The sequence below is a fragment of the Zonotrichia albicollis genome, chromosome 17 (genome assembly GCF_047830755.1).
Source record: "Zonotrichia albicollis isolate bZonAlb1 chromosome 17, bZonAlb1.hap1, whole genome shotgun sequence".
Classification (NCBI taxonomy): domain Eukaryota; kingdom Metazoa; phylum Chordata; class Aves; order Passeriformes; family Passerellidae; genus Zonotrichia; species Zonotrichia albicollis.
This window is the reverse complement of record NC_133835.1, coordinates 7,333,200-7,352,021: the sequence shown is the minus strand read 5'-3', so window position 1 is coordinate 7,352,021 and position 18,822 is coordinate 7,333,200. Positions and strand designations below refer to the sequence as shown.

General features: G+C 50.7%; 2 protein-coding genes across 3 annotated transcripts; one reads left to right on the top strand and one right to left on the bottom strand.

Moving 5' to 3' along the window:
* Positions 1 to 690: 690 nt before the first annotated feature.
* Positions 691 to 7,104, bottom strand: SLC2A10 (solute carrier family 2 member 10). Of its 2 annotated transcripts, none has more exons than XM_014270054.3 (5): positions 7,021 to 7,104; positions 3,545 to 4,942; positions 2,377 to 2,499; positions 1,729 to 1,864; positions 691 to 1,119 (listed from the first exon to the last, which is right to left on the bottom strand). In XM_014270054.3, the coding sequence occupies exons 1-5, from the start codon at positions 7,022 to 7,024 to the stop codon at positions 1,020 to 1,022; spliced, it is 1,761 nt and encodes a 586-aa protein (XP_014125529.2). In that variant the 5' UTR covers positions 7,025 to 7,104; the 3' UTR covers positions 691 to 1,019. The 2 variants fall into 2 exon arrangements, with proteins under 2 accessions (XP_014125529.2, XP_005491403.2); XM_005491346.4 differs by having other exon boundaries at positions 696 to 1,116.
* A 4,830-nt stretch (positions 7,105 to 11,934) lies between these two features.
* Positions 11,935 to 13,833, top strand: TP53RK (TP53 regulating kinase). Its single transcript, XM_005491289.4, has 2 exons — positions 11,935 to 12,350; positions 12,838 to 13,833. Exons 1-2 carry the CDS (start codon positions 11,969 to 11,971, stop codon positions 13,314 to 13,316), a joined length of 861 nt encoding a protein of 286 aa, XP_005491346.1. The 5' UTR covers positions 11,935 to 11,968; the 3' UTR covers positions 13,317 to 13,833.
* The last annotated feature ends 4,989 nt before the right edge of the window (positions 13,834 to 18,822 follow it).

Sequence of the window (18,822 nt, the reverse complement as noted above, 5' to 3'; positions counted from 1 at the left end):
GGATCTAGGCACATCCAGCCTTTCTCCTTCTTCTTCTTGGCCTCCATCTTCTGCTGTGATGTTGGCACTTTTGGATTGGTTTAGAGTAGAAGCTCACTGGCTAACATAGGTGATAGGTATTGGGAAGGAATTGTAAACATTGTATATATAGTTTTTTGGTATAAAGACATAACACTGCCCTGGGGGCAGGCAGAGTGCCTGGAACTGTTCTGCTGGATGGACCTCAGCAGAGAGAAAAATTTTTAAAGATACAATAAACAACCTTGAGACCGAGAACTGAAGAGCTCCAACTCATTCTTCAAGTGCCGGGCTGGGAAAAGAGACTTTTAACACTCTCAGGGTCACAGCGACCCCAAAAAGGCTCCGAGAGCCTCCTGACACCCCAACATCCCCATCCTCTGCCTGCCTTGTCCCTCCATGACACCCCAGCATCCCCATCTCTGTCTTGTTCCCTGCCCACCCCCAGGCAGGGCACCCCCAATTCCCACGGGCGTATCCCTCCTGCCCGGCCCCGCCAGGCCCCGGGGAGGCAGGGAGGGGGCTCCGGGGGTGCGGGGCTCTGATTTTGGGCATTGCGGGTCTGACCGGGAGGGCAGTGCTGGCTGCCCACTGGCGGCAGGGCCGGCGCAGTGCAGGGCGCCCTCCCCGGCCCTATCCCGGTGTTCCAGAGACCTGGAAAATAACACAGCCTGCTCACAAAGGAGCCTCAGGGATGGAGAAATTGTCAGCAAAAGCCGTGCTTTAATTGCTGTGTATAAAAACATGAATCTCTTAAATGCTAGGAGACACAAATTATTAAAAATTAAAATATATCAAAGGAAAGATGTGTTCCCTGCCTAGGGACAGAGATTCTCCAAGGACCCAAAGGACATGCTTTTGGTGTGTTCCCAGGTGCAGGGCACTGCAGGGACAATTGTCACTGACCAGAGTCATCAGTTCAAGGCCCAGAGAAGTGTCCTGGTGGCCCAGCCTGCTCCTCTGCTGGTGCAGCTTCTCACACTCGATGCTGTGGGCAGGTTTCATGTGCTGCTGGAGTGCTCCACTCTCTGGTACAGTGCGTGTGTGCAGCTGGCTCCTCTTCCACGTCTCTGCTTGAACACATTTGCTTCCCACACCCTGCTGGGCAGTGATGAAGGTCAGGAGCTGCAGCAGCAGGAGCTGGGCAGGAGCTGAGCAGGAGTGGAGAGCAGCCACTCCTCCTGCCCCCGGGGCTGTGTGCTCCCTCCCCTTGGCATCAGCACCATCTCCCCTGCTCCAGCAGGGCCTGCCCTGCCACCTCCATCACAACCAGGATGGCAAAACCACATCTTGATCTTCCCTAGTCCATTACAAACTTTGTGTGAAAATTACCAGGTGGGAGCCCAGGAGATGTCTCTGCCTCAGAGGAGAAGGATCAGCTGGGATTATTCTAAGGTGAAAAGACAGGACTATCCTCCCCTCCTGCCTCCTCCCAGTCCTGACCTTCCTGTCCCATGTTGTGGTGCTGGTCTCCTCTCCTCAACCATGAGTCCTGGTTTTAAACTCATTTTTCTTGAGTATCACTGCTGCCCTCCAGCAGCACAGGGCAGTGACCTGCTGATGAAGGCACTGCAGCTCTCCCACCCTGTCCCACAGCCCTGCCACAAACTTGACATTTTCTATTTCCTCAGCAGCAATGCCACAGAGGCCGGGGCTGGCAGTGGGCAGCCCCCAAAGGCAGCACTCCTGCTGGGACAGCAGCACACCTACCTTTTCCTGGAGAGCTGCTGCTCTATCTCCTCCAGGGACTGTCCTTTTGTTTCAGGCACAAAAAGGTAAATGAACACAACAGCCATCACTCCCATCAGCCCATAGAGGAGAAACATCCAAGAGAATCCAATGGCATCTGCAGAGATTCAGGTGTGTGAGTGTAGGAGTCACATTGTGGGGTACAAAGGAAACTGGTTCCTTACTGTGAGGTGGTCACTGGTGCCTGACAGGGGCACCTTATTTTGTGAAGCCTTCAAGAGGGTTGGGGAGCTCCTTAACTGCAAGGTTTGGGCTGAGAATTGGCAAAGGGAAAGGCTGGTGCATGCCAGGCTTCACCAGCAGCAGGGGGAAGAAGGCAGCTGAGGGCCAGGGCCAGCAGTGCCTGCTGTAAAGCTGCCTGTGTGCAAGCTGCAGGCTCTGTGTTTCCTCAAACTGTGGTGCTACAGTGCAGCCCAGTGGGCAATTGGTGATTTTTATAAATGAGAGGCTCTGAGCAGAGCTGCTGGTGCCTGACTCTCCTGCTCTCAGCAGCAAAGGGTCACATCTACTGCAGCCTCAAGTCCTCAAGGTTCAAAATGCCACTTAAATCTCTAAATGGCTCATGGTGGGCACCTTCCCTAAGCAGAGGGAGGGGAAGGGGCTACTTACCAACAAGGTCCAGGAAGGAGAGGCTGATCAGTAAATTAGCAGCCCAGTTAAAGCTGTTACAGAAGGCAAAGGCTCTTCCTCTTATCCCAGCAGGGTAAATCTCACTCAGGACCAGCCAGGTCACTGCACAGATCAGAGAGATCACAAAGACAGCATGGAGTTAAGCAATTTGTTTGGGAAATGGGCAAGGGGGATTCCAGCAGGGGGTTTAAACTCTGGCTTCACCCAGCACCCGCTGCTGCTGCTGTCAAACATCCATCGATCTCAGAGGCTGATCACAGCAGAACCCTTCAAACCTCCTGGGCTCAACGCTTCATGCAGCAATGAAATGGCAATAAACAGGCCCAGGGAGTAAAGGAGAAAGCAGGGTAGCTGGTCATTCCATTCACAGGAGATGAAGAGATCTGACAGGCCTGCTGTCAGGTCATGCTCTTTGAAAAGAAATGAGAAAAGGGTGGAATTAGGGAGACTACATTACATTTGGGCTGAAATCAGAGTTAAAGTAATGCATATCTTTAAGTCTCTCTCATCCTGGAGTTATTTTGCTTGAAATAATTTGCAGGGTGGCTGTCAAACCCATGAGACTTGCTCACCTAACATTCTTTTCTTGAGTTAAATACTGTTTTCTCACATCAAGGCATTTAAATGCCAGAAAATAGTAGAACTTACATGGAAGCAAGAACTAATCTTTAATCTCATCTGATACAAAAAAACTAATAATAAATAGAATAAAAGAACCCCAGTTGGTATTGAGAAATTTCAAGAGGTTCAACTTCCAGTTCTGCACTGACTCTCATAATCACACAGCAAAATCCCTTCAGTTCCTCTGTCCTCAGCCCTGTATTTTCCTCCTCACCAGGGTGACAGGAAGTTTATGCAGTGCTTGTAGGATTTGTAGGATGCTCTGATTTTCCATTGAACTTCAGAGAAAAAAAAACAGCTTTACAAGGGTAGTGAATAGCATGAAAAAGAAAGTTACTCCAGTGCTGTAGCTGACAGAGCTGCAGTGCTAGAATTGATTCAGGGGGCAGGAGGGGACACATTTCCAGTTCCCAGACAGTGAGCTGCTCAGCACAGCAGATACACAAGGAATGGTTCAGGCAGGCAGCTTGCAGACCAGCCCTAGTTTCATTCTCTGGGTTAATGCAAGGATAAACACCACACTTACTTGGCCCAAATCCAATTGAGAAGGCACTCACAAAAGCCATCATGCTCAGCAGTGTAATCCAATTTAAGGCCGTATGTTGTTCCCAGGGAGCAGCACTGAGGGGAGGGCTGGTGCTTTCCAGTGCTCCTTTCCTGGACTGACCTGCCAAGTCCCTTTTCTGAGTGAGGGAAGGATCAGGAACAACCTCTTTGCTTTGGGTGCTGGCAAAAACTTCCGTGAGGCTCCTTGTGGCAGCAAAACCAGGGCCTGCCTGACTTCTGGCAGCACCTGACGCTGGTGGGACGGGTGACACAGCTGGGATGGGTGACACAGCAGCCTGGGGGAGCACAGGTGGGGTCAGGGGGTGCTGGCTGAGGCTCTGGGATGCATTGGGGCCCGTGGCTGCCCTGCAGTCCCTGGCCATGGCCAGCGGAGCCATGCGGCTGGTGAGGCCCAGGCTGGTGACAGACATGGCCATCACCACACAGCCTGCCATGAGCAGCACCCTCCTGCCTGCTCTGTCTGCCAAGGCCATGGCCACCAGTGTGGCCACCACCTTGATGGCTCCCAGCCCAACGGAGGCCAGGATGGCTGAGGAGTTGCTCTGGAACCCCACCGAGTGGAAGATTTTGGAGGCGTAGCCCAGCACATTGGGCTGCCCAGTGAACTGCTGGAACAGCACCAGCCCCAGGCCCACCAGAGTCCTCCTTCTCATGTTGTCTCTGGTCCTAAAGAGATCAAGAAATGAGTACTGCTTCTCCTGATAGGGCTCCCGCTTGGCTGCTGCTCTGCCCTCTGTGTCCTGCAATGGGATGAGGCCCTTCTGGCAGTCTGAGTCCCATGAGCTTAATTTAACTGGGTTCACTGGGAGAAAGAGGATGCTGAGGAACTGCATGGCTGCCGGGGCAATGGCCAGCCCAAACATGTACCTCCACCCCTCATCCACGTCTGCAAAGACATAATTCAGTGCATAGGACAGCAGGATGCCCACGGTGATTCCTGCCTCATAGAGAGACACCAGCAGGCCTCGCTGGTGAGCAGCCACCATTTCTGAGACGTAGATGCAGCAGGCCATGGATGAGACAGAGATGGCAAAGCCTACGGTCACTCTCCCAATGACCAGCACGGTGAGTGACCTGGCCAGGGTGAGGATGAGGCTGCCCACCAGCAGCACCAGGTTGCTGACCAGGATTGCTCTCCTGCGGCCGTGGCGGTCGATGATGATGCCCCCAGCCAGGGAGGCGAGCAGGGCTCCGATGAGGACGGCGCTCACCAGAACCTCTTGCTGGAAGCAGCTGAGCTGAAAGTCTGCCTGCAGCTGCAGCAGTGCCCCAGAGATTATCCCCAGCTCGTATCCAAATATCAGCCCGCCCAGGAGAGACACTGTTCCGGACAAGAGGAGGACCAGCAGTGCACGACCTGGAAAACAAGCAAGCAGTGCTAGGTTCAGTTTTCTGATGCTATAAAACAAGCTGTCAGCATGCACAGGCTGGAAGAACTCTCCCAGGACAACCAGAGTTTTCCATCAACAAAGTCATGATGTGGAATTCCCCCACAGGTCACTAAGTCACATGTATAGATGCACTTGCAGACAGTCATACAACCCATCAGACTTCCACTAACTGCAGGGGTACTCATTTGGGGTGCAGAACTTGGAAATCAGGACTTTAAACAGAGTTAAGACTTGTTTTTAAGTGCAGGACAGTGATTTGTAGTGCCTGGAGTTTTACAGTGGGATCCCCTATGGTATCTCTTGATTGTAACTACAAAATTTGTTCTGGGCAGGAAATGCAGCTTCTGCTTTCTGGTTCTGCATTATCATTTTCACATTTCAGTGCATGCGGAACGACCAGCTCTCCCTGCAGGTTTTGCATTCTTACTTCATATCTTGTGGTTAAAAGCACTGCTCAAAAAAGTTTATTTTTCCTTTATTTCCTCCTTTAGTTAATCTTGTACCCTCTGTGGGGTGGCCCTGATTTCTTCATTTCTCCTTCCACAGCCCACAGCTCCCACAATCTCCAAATCAATTGCAGTCTCCTCAGGCTGGTCCAGGCCCACAGGACAAACATCACTGTGAGCTGAAAAGTTTACTGTCGCCACCCTCAAACACAAGAAATGACTCTGTGACCTTGCCCTTCCCACAGGGCTGTGTGTGCCAGTTGCCTAAGTACGCAAATTTAGCTAAAATAAGACAAAAGCAGCAGCAAAAGCAACTCAAACCAACCCACCCCAAACAACCCTACAAAACCAAGGTGCTGCATGTGCTCTTCACCATGGGGAGGGGATGAAGAGGTGACCATGTGTGAGCCGTGAGCGATGTACCACCAGCAGGGATTGCACTGGGCAAGAACTGATATGGGGACCTCTGAGGACAGAAGTGACACTGACCTCACCTCCAATCACACTTTTGAAGCATAGGTGAAGTGGATTCGTTTTGGGGTTTGTGCTGTTTTGTAGCATGTAATGCTATCTGCATTCTTTCATTTAATTAGAAATACTCACAGTTTTGGTAGACTGTACATGGAAAAAATGTGGGCACAACCACCAGACCGTGGAAACTTTTATCACCCTGCTGAAGGACTTTTTTCCTGTCACAAGCTGTGTTTAATGGGAAGTGTCTCTGCTTGGCCTTTAACCATAGCTATCAATAAAGGCTATTTCTCAGTGATGGCTGTATATAAATACAATTATTTTCATTTATTCTGCAACCCTCATTTGTGCTACTTATGCTATCCCAGCTATCCCAGTCCCTCCCACCATGCTCTGTGTCACCATCTGCGCTGCTTTTAGCACTCCTTGTCCATGTTATGCAGACAATTAGAAAAAATATCTGCTGAGAACATAAGGCACAAGTGGCCATCCCATTAGCTTCAGGCCACAAATTCTATTAGGCACAAACAGTCCCATGGCTGATTTCATCAGCTTTTGATGCATGTCTTGTTAACTCAATAAGCACTCAGGGCTTATGAACTTTGTCTGAAATCCAGTTTGTGTATGGTCTATTCTGACGTAGCTGGAGAATTTGAAGACTCTTTAGATCTCCACACGAGGTTTGGAGGAGCAAGGAGCTGTGCCAGGCGATTTTCTCCCTACAGCAAATCGGTGGGAGGACCGTGCTGCAGGGCAGGGCATTGACCCTCTGTCCGGCCGGGCTGGGGCTGGAACCAGCACCGGGCTGACCCGGGCTCTGCTCACACCAATGCCGAGGCCAGCAATCGGCACAGCAAACCCAGCTCCCTCCACGCTCCCAAACCCGCTCCCCTCCCGGGACAGCCCCGGGAACGAACCACAGGAAATTCCTTGGCTCCGACGCTGGCAGTACGCGCTGCCGGGACCGCTAAAAACAGCACAGACAGAAAGGAAGGGGCGGGGGATGCACCCAAGCCTTTAGGAAAAGTTACAAACTTTTTTATTTTTGGGAAATTCCTCCCCGGTGCAGCGCGTTCCCGTCCCTCCCCGGCTGCCCCCCGTCCCGTCCCGTCCCGTCCCGCACTCACCCATGGCGGGGCCGAGCCCCGGAGCGCCGCGGGGCGGAGCGGGGCCGGAGCGGCGGCCGCAGCCACGTCGCTGTGCCCTGCCCCCGGCCGGGCAGCCTGGGGCTTGTAGGCGCCCTGCCCGCCCCTCTCGGGGGCGGGGGTCCCGGCCCGGGGCGCTGCACGGTCCCGGAGAGGAGCCGGGAGCGGAGCTGGGTCCCCGGGGATGGGGGAGCCCCGCGGGGTGGCCGGGACACGGAGGTGCGCGGTGATTTGGTCCTTGTGAAAAACCCCAATCACTTGGTTTTAAAGTTTTAAAAGTTTAATATTAATAAAATGGTTATAAAAATAGCAATACAGTTAGAATAATAATAACGTGGACAATTTGGATTAGGACAATATGAGACAATAGAAACAAAGAGTTACAGATGTCCAGGTACCTTTTTCTGGGCAGCACAAGCCTGAAAAAGGACCCACGTTAACAGAGGATTAACCCTTAAAAGCAACAGTCTGTTGCATATTCATACACCTCATTCATGATGCATAAATTCCATTCAAACACAGGATTCTGTCTGATGATCATCAAGTTCTTCCTCTTAATCCTAACAGCATCATCCTGTCCAAGCGAGCTGGGAAGAAATTAATTTCTCCTGATAATGCAGCAATAAATTCTCTTTCTCTGAAAGATTCAGGTATCCTGTGACTGCTATCTCAGTGCAAGTCCTTTCTTAAAAAAAAAAAAAACCTACATAGCATAGCTTCTATTTTAACATTTTGTTATAACCTAAAACTATATTTAACACACTACTTAAGAGAATTAATACAGCATTACTTTGGAACACAACATATATAACATTAATTTTAATATTTGCGAAAAGCCAATCATAAAATACACATTTTTCACAGTCCAGAAATGAGGATGTGGCTCTGGTGGCTGGAATGTCAGCTCTATCCCCAGCCTGTCTCACTGGAGGAGCAGAAATCTCCTCACTGCCAGCAGAGCTGCTCTTGTGCAGCTCTCTCTAGACAAGGAAGCCTCCAGACAGTGCACAAGAGATTGACAGTTTATTCATGTTTTTAGGTAGTTTGGCTGGAAAGCCGCAGAAACCTGCTAAGAACAGGGTGGCCACTTGAAAGCTGAACCAGCTCATGGCAGACAGCAAACACTACATATTTGTGTCTGGGCTAATGTTCCACCTTTGGGGAGCTCAGGGGGTTGCAGGCGATGAAGTGTGATTTTGCCCGTGATCTCTGTCCCTCAGAGCTCAAGCCAAGGCTCACTTTGGGTGAGCTGTGTTAGGAACTGGTGGAGATGTCTCTCATTCATTATTCCCCACCATGCCAGGCAAAGAGCCAGAGAGAACCCGGAGTCCTCATCAGCCTCAGGGCAAACTCACTCTTGGCTACATGACCTCCAATTTGCCTGAACAATTCCTTCCTTCTGTAATTATTTCAGTGTGAGAAGGAATAAATTATATTTTTCTCTATGGTCACTCAGCATTTATTTTTCTGCCACCTGAACATTTTCTGGAGGTTTGTTGGTCTCCAGCAGGGCAAGAAATACTATTAGCACTGACAACTAGAAAGTGAGGTCTTGGTGAGCACAGGAAGAGCTTTATGGTGTGTTTACCAAAGGAGGACAAAAAGATGACATCAGTGTGTACAGAAATGCAGCTGCACATGGACACTGTGGAGGCTGTGGGTTATTGCCCTCTGGAGAAAAGGGTGAAAACGTGCCATCATGTGCAACAAGGATTATTTGAGGGGGGAAAAAAATCTTTATTTGGGGTCCTTAAAGTACAGCTTTCTTATCACACCTTCTGTAGCTAGTGGATGTTCAACAGTGGCCTGTTGAAAGAATTCACAGAATGACCAGGTTGGAAGAGACCTTCAAGATCATCAAGTCCAACCCATGCCCCAACACCTGAACTAAACCATGGCACTGAGTGCCACATGCAATCTTTTTTTAAACACATACAGGGATGGTGACTCCACCACCTCCACAGGCAGACCATTCCAGAGCTTTATCACTCTTTGAATAAAAAAAACTGTTTTGGTTTTTTTGTTGTTTTGTTTTGGGGTTTTTTTTTGTTGTTGTTGTTGTTGTTTGTTGGTGGTGGTTTTTTGGGGTTTGTTTTGTTTTTTTTTCCCCAGCACCTTTGTCCCTAAGCTCCACCTGAGAACGCCCTGTGGAGGGGTTGGACCCACCAATGCTTCATGCCTGCAGGCACATTCCTGTCCTTGTTTCCTCCTGTGATACCTTCCTCCTTCTCCTCTGCACTCCGTGTCTCTTGGCAGTGCCTTTTCCCCTCCGATCCTTATCTCGATCCTTACCTCGATCCTGGCTGCCGGGCTTGCGGGGCGCGTTCCTGCCTGGCAGGCGCACAGCTCCTCCCCAGGGCTCAGATATCCCTCCCCAGGGCTGAAACATCATCCCCAGGGCTGAGACATCATCCCCAGGGCTGAAACATCATCCCCAGGGCTGACACATCCATTCCAGGGCTGAGCCACAGGAATGTGCTCCTGAGAGCTCTGCCTCGGGAACCGCAGCCTGTGTTTGGCACCACCACCTGCCTGTGATTGCTGGAAATGTTACCTTCTACCTCTGAGCTGCAGCAGCTGAAAAAGGCTGTAAAATCACAAATTGACATACAAATACAACAGGAGAAAGAATCCTCACCACACTCTCAGAAGTATTTTCTTCTATTATGGTTGACCCTTAGGAAGGGCCTCTGGGGAACAATGTGACCAAACTCAGTTCTGTTCTTGATGGAATGATGGTCCCTGAGCTGGCAGAAGTGTCACAGCTGGCCTGGATGGAGCCAGCTCACAGGAACCTGCATTTATTGCACGTTCATTTACATCCCAGAGAGGTTCTCCTCCTGATGCCAGGCTGCAGATGTTTTCTGTTAGGATGTCCTAACCCAGGGGTTCCCTGGCAATGCTGATCCCACCAGAAATCTTGTTCCCTTGTACATTTTAGGGATGATTCTAGCATGGCACCTTGCAACAACTCAAATTCATCCATTTTCCCATCTGTCCAGCTCAGAGGATGGCAGCCTCCATCCCTAAATAAGATGGGAGAGCTGCTTCCAGGGCTGAACATGATGCCTAGGGATCTGTAGGACAGCGGGGACGAGCCCATGAGACCTGTCTTGATTCCCATTAGCTTTGTTTGCTGGGCTGCAATTTTAAACTTAATTACATTGTTTGTGAAAGGACAGTTTGTAAATGTTTGTCACCAGGAGCACAAAGTTACATAATGAAACCATTTACCAGTCTGTGGCTTCAGAGCAGTTCTCTGGGGTGATTCCATAGTCCAATAAAAATACTGGGTGATACCATAAATATTGTAAATGGCTCTAGTTAGTTTCCAAGGGCTATGTCAACTGTTTATTTCTTTTAAAGAGAAAAGAATAAGTGAAATCACAGGGAAGATAAAATTTAAATAAATAAAATAAAGGGGAAAATAAAGCAAAAATATTTTCTTTCATATTTTGAAAGCTCTGGAGGAGGTTTTAGTCAGCATGAGAGAAAACCATCATGTTTGCCAGAATAATGAACCCAATGCTATGTGTGTGCACTTATAGGCTGTATATGTGTGTTTATGGGGGTATTTGTGCACAGATGCTCTGATAAAATCTGTTCACAACACAGGGAAAACCTTTTGCTTTATTTGAGTGTTTGAGGCATTTGCAAATTCCACCTACAGAAAATTCACCCCATTCCCTGAGGAAGCCCTGCCCCAGCTGCAGGAGGGTGCCACGGGTGGGCAGAATTGCAGGATGGATTATCTGTATCATTGAAACCTCGTGAAGGTTGTTTAAAAGTTGTCACTGAAGCAAGATAAATATTTGCCAGGCATGATCCCACCGTGCAATGACATGTAAGCTGTGTGGAATGTGTTAATAAAATATAAATGTTCTGAAAAGGAAACAAATGCTGTGAGTGAGAAAACAAAGACAAAATGGACTTGAGGCACCTCCAAAAACAACAATTGAAAACATATTGACATGGACTGGGCTGAATTCTCCTGTATCTTCTGAGGAACATATTTGCAGCGTGCACAGGTCACCCAGTGGGCAGTGGGTTTTCAGGGTGCCATAAAAACCAAAGAACTGCTCCAATGAAGTTTATGAGGATAATGAGGTTTATCCACCTCTTAATAAGATGGCAATGTGGGGCTTGGCTGCTGGAGGAAGGGGGATCCTGACTCACGGCATGAGTGGCCCATGGCAGAGCTGGGGCAGGAGCTTTGGTGGTGCCCAGTGTGGGGACCTGAGGTGACAGCACGCTCTGCTGCAGGCTGCTGATCCTGGCACCTTAGGGGCAAACCCCTTCTCCTTCCCAGCCACGCCTGGGCAGCTGCAGTGCGTCTGCACGAGCTCCAGCAGGGGCTTTTGGCACATGAAAGAGCCAGTGATGGACCATGCTGGTCGTGATGTCCCAGAGATGGAGCCCCCATGGTGATGCTGCAGTGGTGACTGCGGTGTCGCAGGGATAATGGCACATCCCTGGAACCCTGGAGGGGGGTTCCACGGTGATGCTGGGAGAACCTCGGGGGAACCACGACCTCCCACTTGCCACCTCGGGAAGAAACACATCCAACATCTCCCTTGCGGGACGGCTTCAGGTCTAGCTCCTGCACCGGCAAATCCACGGGAGGGCGCGCCGGCTCGGGGATGCTCGGGATGGAGTCCCACCATGCTGCAGCTACCCAGAGGCAAGGAGAGGGCAGCAGGGCTCCCGGGGGGAAGCACAGGGAGGGGTTTGGAGGTTTGGAAGGAGCAGCGCTGGCAGCCCCAGGAAGAAAGCGGGACAAAGCGCGTTATAGCGGGGGTGGCCGAGCGGTACAGGCGGGCGGCACTTCGTAGCTTTCCGTCACCTCTCACCGAGCGCTGCCGAGTATGGCCGGAGATTACCGAGCGCTGCCGAACAAGCGCCCCGCGCATGCGCTGTGTGTGTCGCAGCGATGGCGGCGGCCCAGACGGAGGCGGGCAGTGCGCGTTCGGTCATGGCCGGAGCCGCGGGCCTTGCTGCCATGGGCGACGTGGGGCCCGTAGGCCTCGCCACGGCCGAGCTGGGGACCGCGGGCCCCGCCGCGGACGGTGCGGAGTGCGGGGCGGGCGACGCCGTGGTGGCGGAGGAGCCGCCGGCGCCGCCGGCGCTGCCGGGGCTGCGGCTGGTGCAGCAGGGCGCTGAGGCGCACGTGTACCGCGGGCTCTTCCTCGGCCGGGCCGCCGTGGCCAAGCTCCGCGTCCCGAAGCGCTACCGACACCCCGCGCTGGAGGAGCGCCTCAGCCGGCGCCGCATGGCCCAGGAGGCGCGCTCGCTGCTGCGGTGCCGGCGGGCAGGTGGGCACGGGGGCGGGCAGGAGGGCCGGGGCTGCTTGGCAGGACGGACGGACAGACAGACACACCCCGGGGCAGGACACACGGACTTACAGTGTGAGCCCCGGCTCCCCAGGTCGCTCAGAGCGGATCTCAGACACTCAGCGCCATCCTGAAGGATGCGGGGGCTCCTTCCGAGGCCGGGGCGACGCGCTCTGCTCTTTCAGGGTGCCCCTGAAGCTCATCCTGCCCTCGGGGTGTCCCAGAGCGCGTTTTATCGGGGAGGCTCCCCCAGGAGGGGCTGAGCTGCCAAATCCTTGTAAAGCCGCGGGGCTGTGCAGATGGCTTGGATTGAGTGTTGGCCCGGCCGCTCCAAGGGGTGGATCACCAGTGGCTGGGTGTGATCTCAACTGGCATTTCTGCTTAAGGCTTTTATCGGTTGTGTTTTGTTAAAATAAAGCTGGGAATAGTGTAAATTAACTGCTGGCATTTGATTTGTTCTTTTAAATAGGGATTCCAGCTCCAGCGGTCTACTTCGTGGATTATGTCACCAACTCCATCTATCTTGAAGATATTGTAGACTCAATTACTGTTCAGGATCATATTTATTCTGTACAAAAGAGTGGAAATGATACCAGTGGCCTGCATAAGTTAGCAGAGAAGATGGGTGAGCTGTTAGCAAGGATGCACGATGAGGATATTATCCACGGGGACCTCACAACTGCCAATCTCCTCCTGCGGCCACCCACGGAGAACCTGGACCTGGTGTTGATAGACTTTGGACTCAGTTTTATTTCAGGCCTTCCAGAGGATAAAGGAGTTGATTTGTATGTTCTGGAAAAAGCCTTCATTAGCACTCATCCAGATACTGAAGCAATGTTCCAAGCTCTGCTAAAGACCTACGCAGCCACGTCTAAAAAATCAGGTCCTGTGATCAAAAAGCTGGATGAGGTTCGGCTAAGGGGAAGGAAGAGATCCATGATTGGGTAGAAGAGAGTGGGGTTAGGGATGGAGAAACAGTAGGTTTTGCAAAGAGGGTTATTTATATTTCTAGTTGGTTTTATTTCACAGATCACTATTTTGATAACTGTGTCTTCAAATAAATAAACTTGAAAGAGTTTTAAGTGTCATCAAGTAACCGAAGTAATTGTGAGATTGGGGCACAGCCAAGAGAGAAACAATTAGAGGTCACTTAAATGTTAAATATTTCTAATACAAAGTAGTTCACAGTGTCATTCTACTCATCTTTGTGTGGTTGGAATCATCCAGAGCAATCTTTCTTGGCCTGTAGACCATAAATTTGTGGGAGGTTCTTACTTCAGAGACTACAAAACAGCATCTACAAAAGGTAACTGAGAAAAACAAGTGTGTTGTTTTTCTCAGAAGACTTTACAACAGAGGGTTTAAATCTGTTAAAAATGACTTAACACATCCTGAAAATTTTCAGAACTGAATTCTGGAACATGGGCAATGCTGGAATACGCTAATATAAATCAGTTTTATTTTCTTCTGGTAGTAAATTGTCTTTTTTTACTTTTAGTCAATAATACTGTCTGAAAGAAATATAAAATTTGTTAATCCAGAGTAGTTTTCTACTGAGAAACTTCTACTTTAAGCAAGAAGTCTGCTGTAAATTTCCTCTTTTGGAGCTTTACAAGGGAGACTGCTGGTATTGCTGTTGCCTGCCCAGGTAGGCTGTTGGCAGAGGTAGGTGGTAATTGTCTTTTTCTTGTAATGTTTTCTCTATATTACTTCGTTTTTCTGGCTTGCTGTATCTAACAGTGTGAATGGAAGGTGTGCCAGAGGAGAATCTCGCACACCCCACAGTGGGTGGGTTAGGAGATTATCAGCTTTGTGAGCAGGTTGGGGTGTGAATGTGGGAGCATCATTGTCTGCAGGTAATGATGGAAAGAAATGGTGAGCTTTATGCTGAGCGATTCGCTGTGCTGGGCAGTCTTTATCCATCGGGAAGATCCTCTGTGCTCTTGTGCATTCCCTTGTGCTCTGAAACTGCTCGTGAAAAAGAGGGAGTGGAGTCCCTCGCCTCTGCACAGCCACGGACGGGTCCCGTACGGATCAGGGGAGAGTGGGCAGCTTTGAGGAGCTGCTCTGGCAGGCAGGGCAGAAGGATTGAGGTCTTTTCCTGCCCTCTTGGAGCAGCGCAGCCGAGAAGAGGGGTCAGAACAGGCGGCGCCGAGAACCACCATGCACCTCCGCAGCTTTCGCTTCACTCCGCGCGGTGGCGCCGCCGCAGCGCCGCCACCCTTGGTGGCGCAGGTGGTCGGTTCGCGTCCCGCGCCCGCAAGTGTCCTGGCGCGGCGGGCTGCCCGTGCCCGGCGCGCATTTCACCTCTTGCCAGAAAAGCCGCTGGGCGAGTGCCCGACCCCGGCGTGTGGGGCACGGGTTCCACCGCCCAGCCACAGCTTTGATACCGCGCCGGGCACCTCCCGCTCTCTGCAGTACCCGTGTTAGCTGCCGTGTTTTGTCCAGTGCCCGCGTGCCCCGAACGCTGCTCGGCTCTCCTTCCCGTGTCGCGCAAAGGAGAGAACGGAAAAGCCCGTGCTGCTGCTGCATCTTCGCTCAGTCCGGAGCGCACACCGACACTCGGATCGGTGCTCCCGGGTGTGCCGTGGACTGCTGGAGCGTCGTGGCACGGTGGGAGCAGAGGGATGTGAGCTCACGAGTCCCGAAGGAGGTACGTGAGCCCCGAATGCCGGCCCGCGGAGTGAGGCAGCAGCCTGACCCCCTTGCCTGCCATCCCCCATCTGTACAAACAGCGTTGTCCCCGCTCCCGGTGATGCCAGGATTGAGTTCTGTTTGCACAGCCCTTTGAAGAAGTGTGTTTCCAGCTATCACGGTGTTTGTTGAAATGCGGCTCTCCCTGCGGGACAGCGGAGCAGAAACAAAGGCGATCGGCGGGAGGTTCTCAGGGCGGCGCGGTGCTCCGAGCCGGGTCGGCAGCCTGTGGTCAGGCCAGTCCTCCCGGGGAGCTGTGCATGGGACTGCCCTTCGAGCAGGGACTGCTGAACTGGCCTCTACTGAAATCAGCTCCGGGATGGAGCTTCAAAACAAAGCAGGACATTACTGGTCATGAAAAGCAAAATGTTTTGTTCTTTCACTGCGTGATAAACCCCTCCTTGTTATACAAGTGTTACTTTCTGCACATCTGTGTTAGGGCCTGTTGATATTTCCTCTTGCTCAGCCTGGCGTGTCAGATGGATTGCTGTAGAGAATGCTGAACTGTTGCTGTTTGAAGGTTGAAAAATCTCAGCAGGTTCATGTCCAGCAAAAAGGACACTCTGGACATGCAAAGTGTTCACTCCACATCTTGCAGCCTCAGCTGTATCAGCCCCTCAGGAGCTGGACTCAATGATCCTTGGGGGGTCCCTTCCAACTCACTCTGTGATTCTGGGATGAGCTGTGTCTGCAGCAGCACCTCCTTGGATGAAAACCACTGGTTCACAGGGCAGGTGGAGGTTCCAGTTTTTGTTGGCTGGGAATAGCTTGACATGCTGCTGTGTTAGCTTTCTGTGCATCTCTGTGCTCATAAACACAGAGATTTGAATTATCATTATTGTTGTTATTAAAATAATTTGCTATTGCATTATTAACACTCAGGCTTTATGTCCAGTGCATGTCTATTCTTGTAAGATGAGTAGGACTCTTATTTTCTTTATTGTGGTTTTTTTTTTTCTTCCTGAATAGTTTATCTGCTGCAAATCCACTTTTGAGCCACCAATATTCTTCCAGAGTTTGCCTGACTTTTGACAAAGTCCTTGCAACCCACACTGGTGGAAGTGGTGATGTCCTATCCAGAGGGGCTGTTCTCCCAAAGGCTGAGTCATCCTTCAGCCCCCCCCAAACCCCTCCCAAAGGCTGTGTTGTCCTTCAACCCCTCCAAAACCTTCTTGCTTCCCTGTTGGGGGGACCCTAAGATTGTGGAATGTGACAAGTGGTGGCTGGTGGGGCACAAAGCCTCTGGGGGTCTCTCTGCCACCATCACTAGCACCAGGAAAATCTGTATGTTCAGGGAAAACTTTTGAGCAGAATGTGTTTACAGCTGTGTGCTGGATGTGCAGATGATCACTCTGGGTCTTTCTACTGCTTGAATCTTTTTGCTTTTAAAAGTGAATTGTTGTCTCAGGGCGTCAACTCCAGGCCTGCTGGGAACAGCTTCATTTCCAGAGGCTTCCCAGCACCTCCTTGACCTTGCTCTACACCTGGATATCACTCAAAAATGCCGTGAATACAAGGAGGTGCAGATAAGATGTGGAAAGAGGAATGAAAGGAAAGAGGGAAAGACAAATTAAATGGAAATAGAGGTGTTTTGTCGGCACAAAGTGCAGTGTAGTATTTCTGAGGAAAATGCTGATTATTGATGGCATTACCTTTTCTGTTTATTTTGGTATCTGACATCATCAGTGGTTTCTGTGGTGGGAATTGGGAGCTCTTGGTAACTAGCCTGACTTGAGGTTGGCAATAAGACCAAGTTCTGTTTTGCCCACTGATGCCATGGAGGCAGAACTGAACTAAGGGGATTTTTGGAGATAAATATGAGTTGGAGACCTAGAGGAACACTAAGAAGAAAAAGAAACATAAAAAAAAAATCCCATACAAGCAAGAAACAGGGATGGAGACACTGTTGAATAATCTGGGAATGCTGTTGCCATGAATTTTGGACAGTAGCTGCTCTGTGATAGCAGTTACTGTGTGTATATGTAAAAACTATGCATACAAGATATATGGTGTAGCTTTTTTCAGTGAGCTTTTTTATAGTCTAAGCTTTGATGTCTGCAGGAAATTGATATTTTCCAGTTTTGCAAGATACAGAACACTGATAACCTTTTGCAAGCCTCTTCTCCCATCACTGCTGATAGAAAACCAAGTTAGTGCAATAAAAGCATAAAAGCTCATTTGTAACCCAGAGTTCACTCTGTGAGGGTCACTACAGATAAATAAAGCCCCTCCCTGGCCCAAGCGCAAGCTGTGTCCCACAGTGGTTCCTTTGGGCACTTCACAGCACCTTTCTTTTGCCAATAAACTAAACTTAAAGTAATAGCCCAGGAGTGGTCTGAGCCCAGTGATGGAGAGAAGGCACAGGGCAGCTGCAGCCGCTGCTGTCACTGGAAATGGGGGTGGTAGAGATGGAGTTTACAAGAAAACTAATTAAACCTTAATTCCCCTCTGAAGGCCAGGAGAAGCAGCGTGCAGCCCCTGCACAACGGGCTGGGCTGGGGAGCTCTGCAGGCTGAGCCAGTATCTGCCCCACTGAGCCGAGAGGGGCTGGGGCTGTCCCGGCCTGAGCCACAACTCACAGGGATCATGCTGTCCATCCCCTGACCCTGCACACTGCCAGAAATGGGTATCCTTATAAGGGAAAGAACAAACTGTGCCCGTTGTTATTGTTTTGAAGCTTTTTTTAACTTTCAAGGTTGATTTTGAGAGGTTTTGTAGAGCTCCTTTGGTCCGGCATGTGGCACACGCTCAAACACAGGCTCCCAGTCTCTGCCTGATGGGTATTTTGGGTGAGCTGAACCTGTTTTAAGCAGTTTCATTGTGTTACTGGCCTGAATTTTGCTTTCACCCATCCCTCTGTCCATCCTCTCCATCATGCACCGCTACCCAAGTAATGAAGCAGCTTCTGCTCCCACAGCCTGCTGTAGCATCGAGCCAGCCCAGCAATCTCCTCCTCATTTATTTGGCCATGAAAACTTTGGATTCATGTTGTTGAGCAGTTCTGGAGAAGCAAGATAAAAATCCTCCTGGATTTCTCTCTGGGCCAGCCCTGTGCTCTCTGCTGGGCCCCGCAGAAGGTGCGCTTGCCAGCGGGGCAGGGCAGCGGGGCCGGCGCCAGGCGGATGCCGGATCCTCGCCTTGCCAGCGGCCCCCGGCAGTGCCCGGCAAAAGCTTTTGTGTCCCTTCTGCTGTTTGAAAGGAGCCGCAGCGGTGATGTCGCCACCCTTTAGCCCCTGCCCGGGATGGCTGCGGGCATTAACTGATTTGTTTCTGTTTGTGCAAAATTACATTTATGCTGTTAAGGAGAGGGAAGGGAACGGAGGAGGTGGATGCAGACCAGAAGCACAGTCCTGTCTCTATTGTACTGTACCTCCATATTCTGATTTCTTGTTCCCTGTGTGCCAGTGATTCACGGGTTGTGTAAGGGGGATGAGGTTTTCTCACATCTGTTTTTGAAATCAATGCATTTGACTCCAACTTCCTTGATGATCTAGGAAATGGTATCAAGGGGGAGTAACTCTCCAGAGAGCTGATTACTTGTGAAACAGTGAGGTTTCTCTGTCATATATGGCACTCAGAGTATGCTTCTGAGGTACTGAGGGTGTTACTTTGCTTTCCCATTTTTCTCCCCACCACTCAGCTTTGTTTAGCCTTCAATTGCAAGAATCCAGGCTGTGCAAAAAGCAGCTCCCTTGGCTTTGATCTCTTGCTCATCTTTATAGTGGAGCAGCTCAGTTTCCTGAGCTGTTTGCCTCTCACT